Here is a 15,956-nt window from a genome sequence, read left to right on the forward strand (position 1 = left end):
TTATAATTTTAAATTACATTTGACATCAAGTAGTAACCTGACATACACCAAGAAAAGCAAGAAAGACGAATATGTCTGGTGGGATAATCCAATCTGCAATAGGATGCATTTCATATTACATTCAATTTAATAGTTCGGTATCTGGTTTAGTAAGTTCGTATATCCGCGATCGAATCGGTCTGTGTTACTCGGTTAGTTAGTTTCAATTGCCGAGCCTCAAAAATTTACATTAAGTTGATGAATTGTCCGAAGCGTTGATCTATTAATAATATCATTTATATGTCAGGCTACATTCAATACACATAAAATTACGGTGTTGTATAAGCATTGTCCCCCTTGTTTTGGGCCAGGGCCGTAAGTGGGGACAAGGGGGCCAGATTATATAGATTCTATGTTGACAAATTGATTATCTCAACTAACGTTAAAGTCACAACTCTCTTCTGCTCTAAGTTGGCGACATACGTTTTGAGAGCCGCATGGAAACATATCATTCTTTTCAATGATAGGCTCATCAAATTAATGATAAATAACCTGAAAGATAATAATTTTTAAAATCATTCACCAAAGCATGATATATCTGATTTACAGGTTGAGAGAATGATATTTGAAACTTTCCATATATCCCCAAGTTTATCAAAAAGTTGTGTCGTCACAAATTCACCTTACCTGAACCAAGTTATTTCTACAGCCTATATCACTTCTTTGGGATGTTTAAAAGTATTATTTAAAGACCTAGCAATACGTTTGGTAAATATGCATACGTGCAGTGTCTGTATGAGGTATATGGTCTACCTAGATAAGATGTATAGACGCAGAGTGAATCCGTGATGTCATCGTTCAATTGTATGTTTTTGTAGGGGGAGGGGCATGAGGGGGTTCAGTGGTTGAGATAATTTTTGTTTCAACACTTAATCCATATGAGCAGATGCTTTGGTGTAGTTCTGTTGTGAATGTTTCTGGTTATATGCAAGAAATATGGAAAGGTCTACAATAGCAGAACATGTTTACCTGGTCTGACGGGTCGTTGGCATTTGATACTTTTTCCAGACACTGTGCGACAATATCAATGTTTTCCTTTTCAATGGTCGGAGACTCAGTCAAATTAACCAAGACCTCAGCTACGTAAAATGCATTATCAGTCGTTACATTTAACGTCTTGATCGTCTGTAAGACAAAAATGATATACTGACGTGAACTTGTAAAGATAAATGAATTGATCCTCCAGTTAACGTGATTCTTATTCGGGTCTGATCATTTAACACCCCACCACCACCACGGCTCCGAGCTCCCAGACCCCCTCCTCCAGGCCCTCCAGGCCCTCCATTCTCTCCCTCACATGGAAAATATTTAGTGGTAGCTTCGTATACCTTATTCAGGTTCTGGTATCTAGCCCTGTCATTAGCTGCACCGTCGTCTTGTACCTGAACAATTACAGGGTCGTCCCACACAGCCTCTGTGAAGGTATCACCGGTACATCTGCAAGTGGCTTGTGATCTGTCTGTGAAATTGATAACATATTCTAATTATTTCTTTCTTTGCAAAAAAATCATGATTTCAAAGAAAAATTTAATAACAATTATACACATCATATTTCGATCGTGTCCGTTGACTTTCTACTTGTAAAGATAATGAATATTCATAAAATCCAGAAAACCAGTGGACTTTATGAATCCTTGCCATGGTTCTTTTAACACCAATGAAGATGTGCATAGTTCCAAGTTATTCTCGTTTCTGACTTCATTTAATGAGCCTGGTCCTTGCACCAACGCGACTTTACATCACGTGTTTACACATCACGTGACCCGCTTGCAGATATAATTTACGTTTGGAGTCCAGTTTACAAGGTGTTCCGAATTTGACCTCTGTTAAAGTTAAATGTTCTTGATTTTTTTCATAAATATAGAGGCTTGTTATCAGTAAAGTGGACCTTCTTAACATATTTCCAAGTTTATTAAGGTTGTAGATCATTTACTACAGGGTCTTCGAATCTATTGAATTCAGATTTGAACCTTTGTCCAGCCTTAATGATGTTTGACCTGCACATGAAACAAAAGGCAATATTGCCTAGGTTTAAGGCTACTCACTTAGTTGGTTAACAAGTTCTTTTAACCCTAGACAAGGTATACAGAAAATAAATTTTACACAAAGACACGTACATGTATATATATGTGTGAATTACGTGATACTTTTGTTTGCAATGATGTTATGATTAACAGTAACACAGGTTATTCCGAGTAGAATCAATGCACAGCGTATCAGAAGAACATACCAATTATGCAGGAGAATACTTAATGTCCTATCATCGGTGTAGTCAATACTTACCTGATGTCAAAGACTTCTTGGTAGAATTCACTTCAACACCAAGGAACGCGTAAGGGAATTCTATATTGCCATACTCAGTATTAACGGTCTCTGTTTTACAGTAAGCTGCGTATAGAGATTTTAGATATAACGTTAAATGTCTAATAGTCCACAACATTTACTTTGTGTAATTGTGTTAAGATTTATGCGTTAATTATTTCATCTTAGTCGTGACAACAATTTATACGTTCGTGATACTAAGCTGTATGTAAATACAAGTTAAGTCGATAGAAGGGAGGGTTCAGGACACGATTAAACAATCAAATCATAAGTGATAAACTTGAACCCCTCCCAACCCACCCAGCCCCCCCCCCTTCCCCCTCCGTTGACCCCAAACCTTTCCCCGACCTTTTGGGACACTCTTTCCCTTGAACGTTTCTTACTTTTAACCTTCTGATCCGAAAAAATAGCAAGTGTTATACGGAACTCCTCCAACGTCTTTCCACTCCATTGGGCCCTGCTCTCGTTGCGATCATTTCAGTGTAGGTTCTAGTTATGATAATTCAATACACAGCTGTATGCTATCCACATTCTGCCCTACTCTCGTAACAATCACTTTAAAAACTGCATACTATCCCCATTGGGCCCTGCACTCGTAATGATATTTTAACACATTGTATGCTATCGCCATTGGGCCCTGCTCTGGTTACGATCATTTGATACACTGTATACTATCCCCACTGGGCCCTGTTCTAGGTAAAATTATTTGATGCACTGTATGATATCCCCATTGGGCCCTGCTCTAGTCACGATCATTTGATACACTGTATGTCATCCCCACTGGGCCCAAGTCTAGGTAAAATTATTTGATGCACTGTATGATATCCCCATTGGGCCCTGCTCTAGTCACGATCATTTGATACACTGTATGTCATCCCCACTGGGCCCAAGTCTAGGTAAAATTATTTGATGCACTGTATGATATCCCCATTGGGGCCTGCTCTAGTTACGATCATTTAATACATTGCATGCTATCCCCATTGGGCCCTGCTCTTGTTACGATCATTTGATACACTGTATGCTATCACACCGGGGCCCTGCTCTAGTTACGATCATTTGATGCTTGTATGTTATCCCCATTGGGTCCTGCTCTAGGTACAATCATTTGATACACTATGCTATCCCCATTGGAACCTGCTCTCGTTATGATAATTTGATACACTATATGCTATCCCCACTGGGCCCTGCTCTAGCTACGATCATCGATACTTGTATGTTATCCCCATTGGGTCCTGCAGCTCTTGTTACAATAATTTGATGCACTGTATGCTATCCCCATTGGGCCCTGTCCTAGTAACGATTATTTGATACATGGTATGCTAATCCCATTGGGTCCTTCCCTAGTTACGATCATTTAATACACTGTATGCTTTTCTACAATAACAATAGCAAAAAAGCAGTTTCTAAGTTTTACATTACAAAAGGATAAAATCTTTGCCATCACTCGCTTCATCCCTTACACCTTTCTTCCCGACACACGTATTGCGTGACAACTCTTACATTCAAAGTTCCAAACTGAGTGGGCAAAATTACAAGGGCAAGAATGTCACCAAAGTTTAAGTTTGAGTAGATAGTCGAGCTGAATATATCAATCATTTTGAAGACTCACAGTTTGTTGTAATATTCCAGTCCTTCCATTTGTTTAGAATCTGAGTCAAGTTATAGTCAACGTTAAAGTCTTCCTCTGCGTGATTACTTTGTTTCTTGTAGATGAAGAGTTTTGATGAATCAGCTGCTTGCGTCACGTTATATCCTTCATTTACCAACTAAAAAAAATGAAATGGGGAGGGTTGAAATTGTTAACCTGGTTCGGTAGAGTGATTCAATTAAATCCAAGTATCTGGACATATGTCAGTGTAGATCATTTTTAAATACCAATATCTGATTATACAACCATGCTAGATACCATTATATCCCCATGTCAGATACCACATTAAACTATGCTGGATACCGTTATAATGTCATGCCAGATATCAGTATAAACCATGCTAGATACCAGCAAAAATCATGCCAGATACCAATATAAACCATGCTAAATACCATAATAAACCATGCCAGATAACATTAAAAGTCATGCCAGACATCAGTGTAAACCATGCTAAATACCAGTATAAATCATGCCATTTACCAGTATAAACCATGCCAGCTACCAGTATAACAATGCCAGATACCATTATAAAATCATGCTAGATACCAGTATAAACCATGACAGATACCAGTATAAACCACACCAGCTACCAATATAAACCATGCCAGATACAAGTTTAAACCCATGCCAGATACCATAATAAAACCATGCCAGGTTCCACTTTAAAACCATGCTAGTTACAACATTAGAGTATGCTGGATACCGTTATAAGGCCATGCCAGATATCAGTATAAACCTTGTCAGGTACCAGTAAAAATCATGCCAGATACCAGTTTAAACCATGATGAAAACTAGTATAAACCATGCCATTTACCAGTATAAACCATACCATCTACCAGTATAAACCATGCCAGATAACATAATAAAACCATGCTAGATACCAGTATAAACCATGCCAGATATCAGTATAAACAATGCCAGATACCATAATAAAACCATGCTAGATACCAGTATAAACCATGCTAGATACCAGTATAAACCATGCCAGATACCAGTTTAAACAATGGCAGATACAAGTTTAAACCCCATTCCAGCTACCATTATAAAACCATGCCAGATACTATTATAAAACCATGCTGAATACCACTATATTCCCATGAGAGATACCTTTATACACCCATGACTGATATCACCCCTCTTCCTCTCGACACATTCCCACACGTATCACCCAGACACATTGCATCTTAAACTAGAGGCTCTAAAGGAGTACTCACATAATGCTTCTTGAAGATACTCCCTCGTTATGTAAATCAAACACTAAGCTCTCGATCCACCAAGCAATTTATTTTCTTTTAGGAGTAAGTTAGTTGTTTTCGTTATTATCAAGTAAGTTTTTTTTGCACAGTTCAAAGGATAAAAATATAAACGTACCGTGCCATTGATGGTGGGGTCAATTGATTGGTTGAATACCGATAGAGTGAACTTCAAGTAATCTTTGTAAAAAAATCACAAAACATTTAGTATTCGTATTTTCCTTTTTAACCATTGTGTTTATCATTCAAAATGATGATAATAATGAATATACTGAGTATTTCTTCATTTTGGTGAATCATTTATATACTTTATGTGATGCCTTTTCTTGAAATATTGGCTTGGAATATGAAAGTGGAGTATAAATACTGTTTATGTATCGTATATTTAACTGCAGGCATGCCCGTTCAAGGGGTGGTTATTGGGCTTCGTACGAACCTCTTCGCTCCGCTCCCGCCCTCCCCTTAAACTTATGTTTAAATCATAAAGTGACTTTCAAATGTATGAATAAATCATTAGTTTGTTGTTTATATTACATACCAAACGAGCATTCTATATGTGGATGGGAATATGCATTTTTTATTATAATAAGATGTGTAAAATTATATCTCTTAAAGCATCATCACATGTAACAAAAGAAAGAAACTGTTTGAAGATCTACTGAATTTTTAAAGATATATGTTCTTTGTAACAACAATAAGAACATACCTAACCATCTGTTTCTCTGTTTGTCAATAACATGACAGATTTTTTTTTATATGATCAGACACAAAATAGTAACGAGTAGTTCCCTTACCACTAATGACCAAGACCTGAGGCTCACTCTTAACGGTCGTGATGCCGACTGCTGTACACACATAGCTCCCTTGATTATCAAAGTTCGCGTTGAATCTAAGTTCTTTGTCATCACTTACAGGTTTGTTTGACCCGACTCTCTTCCACGAAACCGATTCAGCATTCTTTGCATCACACGATAAATTAAACGGCACGCCTAACTTCAGCCGGTGAAATGTTTTCTCCATGAGTTCCTTTTGAATTGTGGGAGGATCTGTTAAAGAGACAAATAATTTAACAAGTTACATTTTATCTTTCTTGGCTAGTTTTACCACTCCTCCCCCGCCTGCTCCCTCCAGTAATTTCCTAACAAAACTTTGGTGTCCGTCTATATTAAATGGTTGTTTTGACGTGTGCTTAATGTCATTTCGTAACCTAATTTCTACAAAGGCGTTCCATGTGTTAATAGGGACATTTTCGTATGGGAGAAGCTACAACAACTGATATGGAATTTCAACCAACTTGAGTCACATTCAATTGTGTATTGTCTATGATATAGAGCTACAGACAAAACAAAGCTATTAACCAAACTGTCGGCGAATTCACATATTTCATATTTATCATAACAAAAAGTTCGAACTAAGTAAATGAATGATGCACCCAGCTTATATATTTGTTAAATGTAGAAATTAGTTAGAAACAACTTCATTTTCTGGAGGAGAATGAGAACATTAAGGTGCTTTCACAGTAGGTCAGAAATATTGCATTGAGTATGATAGCTAGGTTAGTTTAGTTAAGTTTAGTGACAACAAGAGGGGGTCGGAAAGTCCGCATCAAATACCCTTTGCAAAAAAAAAACGGGGGAAAAATGAAAACAAAGATATTAAACTATGTTGTAATTCTGACAGGGACCAAGCATTCATAAAACCACTGACACTTGAGAAAAAAACACCTACTCAGGCAAACCATTCCATTCGTTCACAACACTCAGGTAGTGGAACAAAATTTTACGAACATCTATGACAAACCTTCTGCAACTTAAAACAATTACCTCTAATGTTCCTTCCATTGGATTAACTGAAAAAGTCACTTAATGTCAAGTTATCAAAACCGTTTATAATCTTGTCCACCTCAATCCAACTTTTGGTGGTTTTCAGACACGGCAACTTACAGAAACACTGTACTCAAAGCCGAAGACTTCGTTGCTACACATCCTTTGACCAGTGACGGCAGACCGTCATTTCTCAAAAAAAGAAATGCTTATTACTAAACGCTGAGTGCACTGTATGTCAATGTTGGAAAAGAGCATTCAACAGGAAGAATACAATTATCAAAAAAATATCAAAATTGTAGTTGGTATTATTAACTTAGTAAATATTAATAACAATATGTAGTTAGCATGTCTTTAAATGTTAAAACATGTTGTATTGAGATAGAAATTGGTAACCCCCAGAAAAAAGTCCATGTACCTGAAGCTTTGGTAAGTACCATTATGTTGATAGGGGTAATGTAAGTTGCTTTAAGTAAAAGCAAAAGTGGAAAATATATTTAAAATAAATTTAACCACTTGTACGACAGAAGACGTATAAGGAAGACCCGTATTTGTTATGCATTCTGAAATAAAGTTCTAATTCGACTACTCAAATATGTATTACTACTATTCGACTACTCAAGTATGTACAAATATTACATGCCAACCGTACGCATTACAAGTAGAACCCATGTGACAAATCTTAAGCGGTACAGGTAGGATCCTTTTAATGTTATCTGCAAAGCATTCAGGTTACACATCCGGAGGATATGCATTCTTCAATACCGCCCTCAATCCCTTTCAGGAAACTTTCCTTACTGTAGTTTTGGCGAGCTCCTTTTTTCACCTTCTTTAGGAACTTCCTTGTCTTTAGCATAGAACCAACATACATCACCCTGCACTAACATTAACAAGCATTTGTCACTCCTGGGACAGGGAAAATATTTATTAACATTGTCCTCAATTAAATCATGACTTAAATTCACAAGTATTATTTGTGCCCTTTGTACCATTACCGGTTCTAGCTTAAGAGTGCATTATGGTATTACAGATTGGCCAAACAGTGAAATTCGTTCAGTGGTAGTTTTCACGTAATACTTTCACTATATATATATATTTATATAGCTAGATACGGAAAGAAAACTATTCTTCCTGCTTGCTTAACCTGCAGGTTAACCAGAGGTACGGGCTATAATCCTGATTAAGACGGATCCGGGTTAAAGATTGGTCAATCTATGAGCTTCAACATTCATGTGACTCATAAATAAAATATTCAATAAGGAAACAGAAGATAGAAACCTCTTTTGCTAAGCAGGACCATTGCAGTTCAATAATATTTAATTACATCTTAAAACTATCTTTATATTATTAATCCCTCTTCTACTTTTTTTACATAAAATTTCTCATTAAATTATTCGATTGAATTATTCTGTTTAGTTTTTATATTTTCAATTCTCTCTTATGTAACGAATCTAAAATATTATAAATTCAACAAGTTTATAATTATGAAACGAGACCTTATATGACATTCGCTTCGGTCATTGTTTGAGTATCCGAAGACTAGGCTCACTCAAGTTTCTACACTATTGCTAACTAAAACAGACCAAATAATGAAATAGAAATAACAAACTTAAACATAGACAAACTAATGCAATAGTAATAACGAACTAAAAACAGACCGAATTATGAAATAGTACTGAAAACCTTAAAAGTAGACACAAAATACAATTTTTAGAAACTAAAACAATACACATAATAATAATATAGAAGAAACACTAAAAAATACACAAAATAATGAAATAATATTGAAGATCTATATAATAGAAAAAATAATGAAATAATAATTACAAAATTAAAATAGACAAAATATTGAAACAGAAATAACAAACTATAAATACACAAAATATTGATATATTAAAAGCAAATTAAAATTAGACAAACTAATGAAATTGAAATAACAAACTAAAAGTAAAAAAAAAGAATAGAAATAACAAACTAAAAAGTGAACAAAAGAATGGAATGGAAGTAACTAAAAAATAGACAAAGAGGTAGTAAAATAGAAGTTTTGTATGTTGAATTATTTCGTATGCGTAAAATTAATGATCCCATTCGTTTATTTTTACATTGACAAAAGAGATGAATATTTGGGGTTATATAGCATCCGAACAGAACCATCTTCAGCTAACATGTTTATCCAACGTTATTATACTCACCTAGTGACGGTGCCTCGGTGGTCGTTATTTCTGTCACGAAAGAGAAAAGACACAGTACCTTTTTTATAAGTAACGATGAATTTGAACATTGTACATAAAAGAAAGAACAAACATGGTAATTGTCGACGTTTCTGTATATGGTGCCCTGCATTCCTCATTCGCTTCCTCCAGCCCTACCCCATAAGAAGGTTCAATGTCTGAGCCTACAGACATACCAACAAACATATGAACATATATAGAACCGTCAAATTAATCACCGCTTAGCTTTTGATTAAAAAAACTGCTGAAGTTAATTACTTATTATTTCGTATGAACAAGCAGGGGAAAACCCAAGATGCTCTTTTTGCTGAGAGAAGGAAAAGAACATTGAGTATCTCTTCTGGAATGCAAAGTTATTTAAATTTTTTTCTTAATGCTGAGTGGTTTATACTACGAAATTTTGGTTTTCAAAAGGAAACCATTTCTTTGGGTACAATATTAAGCATTCCTATAATATTTGTAATACTTCACGCAAAACATTTCATTTACTTACTGTGTAAGACCTTAACTTGTCGGATTGTCTTTTCAAGTTTAAGTTTATGATGCATTTATATATGTATTTTAAACCCTCCTGCAAGCAGGAACACCCAAAGAAGCCATCATTGGCTTATCAAAGCCGCAAGCTGACCGACGTCAGTCGCTTATATTCACGCCAATGCATGATTATGAATTGTCAATGGTCAACAACTCTGTAACTGGACGACATAGATTAATCTTGGAACTCGGGACCTATGATAATTTTTTGGAATACTACTTACATAGAAGCAAATGTAAGACACCAATTGATAACTTGTCATTTGCTACAGTTACCAATGTATTTCTTTCGTACAGTTTATTGTAATGTGTTATTATACAAAATACTGATACTTTTCGTACTTAAAGCAGCATTTTGCGTCCTTTTCTATGATATTTCTCAACTTCACTGTCTCCACTATGCCATAACGACATACATAACTAGCTTATCTATTTAAATCTTACTTCAAATGGTGGCATAAAAGTCGAAAAATTTGCAACTTTCAACTTTCAAAATTTCTCCAAGATATTTCCCGTTGGGATCCCAATTAACCTCGCCCATAATATGAATATTTAATTCAATTTCAATTCAATTCATTTCATAAGACTTTATTTCAATCTCTCGCATTAAAGTATGCAATTATGACAATAGACGTGGGTAAATGTACAAGAGAACAAGAGATTGAGGAGTGCCAACAAGAAGCTCTGCAGAGCTTGTTTACGTTGACACCCCTTTACAAATAAAACATAGAAAGAAGGCTTAAGTATACAGAGAAAACAGAACAAAGATGGCAAAGAAAGGAAAATACAAAATCAATGATAGTTTGATATAAGATACTCTTTAAGACGTTATTTGAAGGTGTTCAGAGTTTTACAACAAGTAATAGTAGTAGGGAGGGAATTCCAAAGTTTTACGTCGACATAACGAATACCAAGTTGTGCAGACCTAAGTCTAAAGTAAGGAACAGTCAATTGATTTGGCGCACGGTTGGGATAAGGATCGTTACGTAACTGAAAATAGTTGCGAAAAGTCGACGGAGCATTATCATGTAACCAATTGAAAATAAAAATACCAACATAGTAACGATTTATATCATAGATACTAAGAGCGTTAAGTGTAGTAAACAGGGGTGCTGTATGCTGGAGGTAATCCGCATTACAAATATAACGAATGGCTCTCTTTTGAAGTAAGTAAAGGGGTTGAATTCTAGAGGCATGGGTACTGCCCCAAATAACATTACAATATGTAAGATAGGGAAGTATGAGTGTATTATACAAAGTGACCAATGTGCTTCTGGGAATGATTTGGCGAAGTCTATTAAGAACTCCAGCGCCTTTAGACACTTTCATACAGATATTCTGAATATGATTATTCCAAGAAAGATGATTATCTATATAAACCCCAAGAAATTTAGTAGTCTTAGACAGCATAACATCAACACCGCAAAGTCTGATACTATTAATGTTAGGATTTAAGTGCTTTGAAGGTGTACTAAACACAATAGAGGTAGTTTTCTTAACATTTAGTGACAATTTATTTGCACAAAACCAATCATGAATATATGTAAACTCATTCTGTATAGTATCCAATAGAAAATTAATGTCATTACTGGAAAAGAACAGGTTGGTATCATCAGCATAAGAGATTATATGAAAATTGTTGCTGGCTCTATAGAGGTCATTAACATAAATTATAAACAACAATGGACCAAGTATGGACCCTTGAGGAACACCACACTTAATTGGCTTAGAAACAGAATTTATATTATTAATAACAACAAACTGGTGACGATCAGCAAGATAGCTTTTGAACCACTGAAGTACAGTTCCCCGGATTCCATAATGACTAAGTTTTACAAGTAAAATGTTATGGTCAAGGGTATCAAACGCCTTCGACAGATCCAGAAATATACCAGAAGCATACTGATTATTTTCGAAAGCTTCCATAACTTTACAAGTAAAATGTAAAATAGCATGTGTAGTTGAGCGGCCAGGAAGGAAACCAAATTGATAGTTATACAGTAAATTATGCTTAGCATTCAAGTTATATAACCGTGAGAACATTATTTTTTCGATTACCTTGGAGAAACATGGGAGAACTGAAATGGGTCTATAATTATTCACGGATTCCTTTTCACCGGCCTTAAAGACAGGAACAACTCGAACTATTTTTAAAGATGTGGGGACAACACCAAGCTCAAAAGAGAGATTACAAAGATATGTGAGTGGAATACATAATGAATGGGCAACATGTTTTACAATAATAGCAGAAACACCATCAAAACCAGCAGCGGATGGCTTGAGTGATAGAAGTACTTTAAGGACCTCATCTCTTGTTGCAGGAATAATGAATAAAGAGTCAATGACTGGTGCTTGCAGGTACATTTTGTAGTGAGAATTAACATTAGGAATCTTATGTTGAGTGGCTGGACCAATAGTAGTAAAATAATCATTAAAAATGTTTCCAATATCCAATGGATTAGAAAAACTGACCCCCTGATAATTAATCTGGTCAGGAGTGCGATTAGCTTGTCGACCAATTAAAAGGGTATTTATTGACCGCCACATACTTTTCGCATCCTGGTTGTTATTATTAAACATATTGGTGTAGTAAGACTTTTTGGCCAGCCTGATAACAGACGTAAGACGATTACGAAAACGTTTGAAGTCGTTCAAGTTGTTTGCAGTACGGCTACGGAGATATTTTTTATATAGACGATTCTTTGTACAGCAAGAATTAAGGATGGCAGGAGTCATCCAGTCATTCTTGTCACTAATACCCTTCTTTGAACTAGGAACATACGGAAGACAGTTGTTTAAATGCTTACTAAATATTTTATTAAACTGATCAAATGCAACGTTTACATCATTGCCATAAAAGACATCTTGCCAAGTTTCGTTTTCAATAGCAGACCGAAATAACCGTATAGTTGCTGGATTAATGTGCCTCCTTAAAGTAATTGACGGAATACTAGTTTTAACATTGTCAATGTCAACAATAGTAAAAACAGGGAAATGATCCGAAATGTCGTCACAAATTATGCCCGAGGTAGATGACAGTGATGGACTATTCGTAAAAATTACATCAAGAAGTGTAGCAGAGTGTGACGTTATCCTAGAAGGCAAATTGTGGAGTGGACGAAAAGAGTGAGAGTGTACAAGGTTGATAACTGATTACCGATGTTTTCCGATGTAATTAAGAGATTACAGTTAAAATCGCCCATTAAGAAACAACTCCTGTCTTCTCGATTCAATGAAATAAATAAAGTAGAGAACATGTCAAGCACAGTTTCGCTAACACCGGAGGGGCAATAAATAACCCCTATGATGATTGGCGAATGAGAAGCCTGTAGTTCTATAAAAGTCGACTCAAATACGCCTTCTACAAATATACTCAAATCTGAACGAGATTTGTATTTAAGAGATGAATTGATATATAGTGCGACCCCTCCACCACGCCCTTGCCTAGAGGCATGTTCCATATTATACCCAGGGATGTTGTAGAGAGTATGTAAAGTATTAGGATTACCAAGCCAGGTCTCGGTTATACCGATAACAGAAAAATTATGCCTAACACAGAAAAATTATGCCTAACACTAAACACTACGAACGTCATTGACCAATACGTAACCCAACACCAAGCTTGATTTGTGTACAGTCTATATGACAGTTGTACCAGGGAGTTCCACTCCCTGGTTGTGCCAACGCAAAGTCTTGAATCTATTTTTAGCAACGGCTCATAACTAAACCTGCAACTCTGATTGGTTGAATTCAAACCAGTGGGTTTGGGGTACTGTATGCAATTAATTTTAAATGTGGAATATTGTCGTGGATACTTTTCTAATTCTCTGCAAATATCCTTAATTACTCGCCAATAGTAACGATGTTGGCAGGGAAAAACTTGGCTGATATCTTAGTTTGCTGTTTTGTGATTGATATATGTAAAAAACTCGATGGACGTGTCAAAGAAATAGAAAACGGCGACCAAACGCAAACTCTTGCCAAACGCAAACTGCTGCCAAACGCAAATTTTTTTGTCGTGGATACTTTACTAATTCTCTGCAAATATCCTTAATTACTCGCCAATTAACGATGTTGGCAGGGAAAAACTTGGCTGATATCTTAGTTTGCTGTTTTGTGATTGATATATGTAAAAAAAATATCGATGGACGTGTCAAAAAAATAGAAAACGGCGACCAAACGCAAAAGGCTGCTTTAACTTTCATACAGCATGTAAAGTTAATGTAAACAGAAGACAATATGAAAGAGTTACTGTACAATGTCATACAATTATGTTTTAGTATTAAATAAATTATTATGATCATAAATATATATATGAACCCTTTCGTAGTGCTCCACTTTGTACCCCCACGGTATCCCACGAAGGCCATTCTTCAAGCAACATTGTGTAAACAGATTTATGGATGAATGGTACCCGGACCCTGAGCTGACCCATGTGAAGTGCTAACCTGCCCTGTCCTATAATGGCCATTCCACTCCTGTATCCCCATCAGCCGATATTTTACCATTTGTGTCAGTCCATGATGTGTGTATATGTATGTCAGTGTGAGTAGATCCGTGCGTGTATAGACCACCTCAAAAAGCACTTAAACCATTTTCAATGTTGCACATCAGCATTTCAAGGTTAACAAGGAAGTATACTATTACTAGCATTGTACGTATATAGAAATGAAGTTATAGATTCTTGCGACATATACTGTTCCTGATATATGGTAACTTTATTTTGCTTTTGAAACTACTCTTCCAAAAATGACTCGAAGTAGTATAGGTGAAGTTTACTTTCTTTTGTAGATGATCATTAGCAGAACGTTTGAGATCCTACCTTCTGGATACGACTGACAAACGACTTTCTTAGGTCTGCATCGTAATCCTTGGGTGCAACGATAGTCTGCAGTCGTCAAGCAGAGTAATTTGAGCGGCAACTTAGTGTCGGCGTCTTTGGACACGGCCACAATCCTAGAGGCAAAATTAGATTTTTCGAGGGCTGTTTTATTCAGGCATGCGTAGTCTATGTCGTCAGTAGAATTGGTTCTGAATTGACAGGTGCTCTCCAAAAACCCTCCAAAATGAAAGACTTTTCCTTGTCCACCTGTGTCGCAAGGAATACCTGCGGTGCACTGCTGACCATCTGTTACAGGATAATTAAATGTTAAGTCATTAAAGGTATTGTCCAGTAACTAATAAAAAGAATTCACACAGTCACGTTTGGCTCTTATGCCGAGAAAGAATCGTAAAGTATAAGTATATAAGGAACCCCATCATCGCAATTCAAGACATGTGGGTTTTTTTGTCATGGTGATGAGGCATTTAAGAGGAATGGCCCACCTCATGAACAATGTCTGTTATTTATACTTTACATAGAAGTGTAACATTGTCTGGGGTAACGCTTACGGTAATTATTCAACTATTGAATATTCGTATTTTACTGAACAAAATAAGATATTCCCATACTCTAACATTTACACTACCTAAATTTGTTCACACTATATGATATTAACCGCATGCAATTGTTTTGTGCACAACTGGCTTCTCTCAGATACTCCTTGTATTGTTTAAAGATCTCTTCTTAATCCGTAGTAACACTCATTGTTATCCAACCAGTTTATCTCTAAAAATATCAATACTCCTTCAAATGTCTCCACCATTCTCACCACAATATTACTTTTCCAGGGGAGGGGGCTTGCTTTGTTTTGTTATTTAGCCTTTTATACGTTACACAATTTAATGCAATGGAGGACACATGCTTACAAGCTTTGTATTGCATTTAAACTAATTGCCTCAGTCGAAGAGGACGATAAATACTACTCCCATTCCCGCCCTTTCTTTCTCTCTCTTTCCTTCTCGCTCTTTTCGTCCTCCGTCTTAACGATTGCGTACTGTCCTTTTCCGTACGGAAAACTTTGATATTGTTGCTGGGTACTTTTTTGTTAAATGTAGAACCTGCATATACTCACAAGAGACAGAGGCTCCGATTAGGAAAAGCAAAACGAAATATCCTTGTCCCCGCTTCGTTTTCATGATGTCCTCTGTAAAGCTGTGGAGCAAAGAAACATTTATTCTGATCTATACCAGTCCACATTTACGAAGTGCATCTCTCCCACACCCA

At 36.1% G+C, this 15,956-nt stretch overlaps 1 protein-coding gene across 1 annotated transcript in view; it reads right to left on the reverse strand.

The window, feature by feature from the left end:
* Nucleotides 1-15,956, reverse strand: part of LOC139966829 (uncharacterized) — a 32,713-nt gene that overhangs the window by 13,626 nt on the left and 3,131 nt on the right. The window contains exons 2-10 of the mRNA XM_071970219.1: nt 15,805-15,884; nt 14,673-14,978; nt 9,278-9,307; nt 6,057-6,308; nt 5,381-5,442; nt 3,971-4,127; nt 2,323-2,427; nt 1,368-1,498; nt 1,009-1,164 (exon numbers count right to left, since the gene is read on the reverse strand). Of these exons, the coding sequence (XP_071826320.1) occupies nt 1,009-1,164; nt 1,368-1,498; nt 2,323-2,427; nt 3,971-4,127; nt 5,381-5,442; nt 6,057-6,308; nt 9,278-9,307; nt 14,673-14,978; nt 15,805-15,884 (1,279 nt within the window). The remainder of the gene's footprint in view (nt 1-1,008; nt 1,165-1,367; nt 1,499-2,322; nt 2,428-3,970; nt 4,128-5,380; nt 5,443-6,056; nt 6,309-9,277; nt 9,308-14,672; nt 14,979-15,804; nt 15,885-15,956) is intronic.

The sequence above is a fragment of the Apostichopus japonicus genome, chromosome 4 (genome assembly GCF_037975245.1).
Source record: "Apostichopus japonicus isolate 1M-3 chromosome 4, ASM3797524v1, whole genome shotgun sequence".
In the NCBI taxonomy this organism is placed as follows: Eukaryota; Metazoa; Echinodermata; class Holothuroidea; order Aspidochirotida; family Stichopodidae; genus Apostichopus; species Apostichopus japonicus.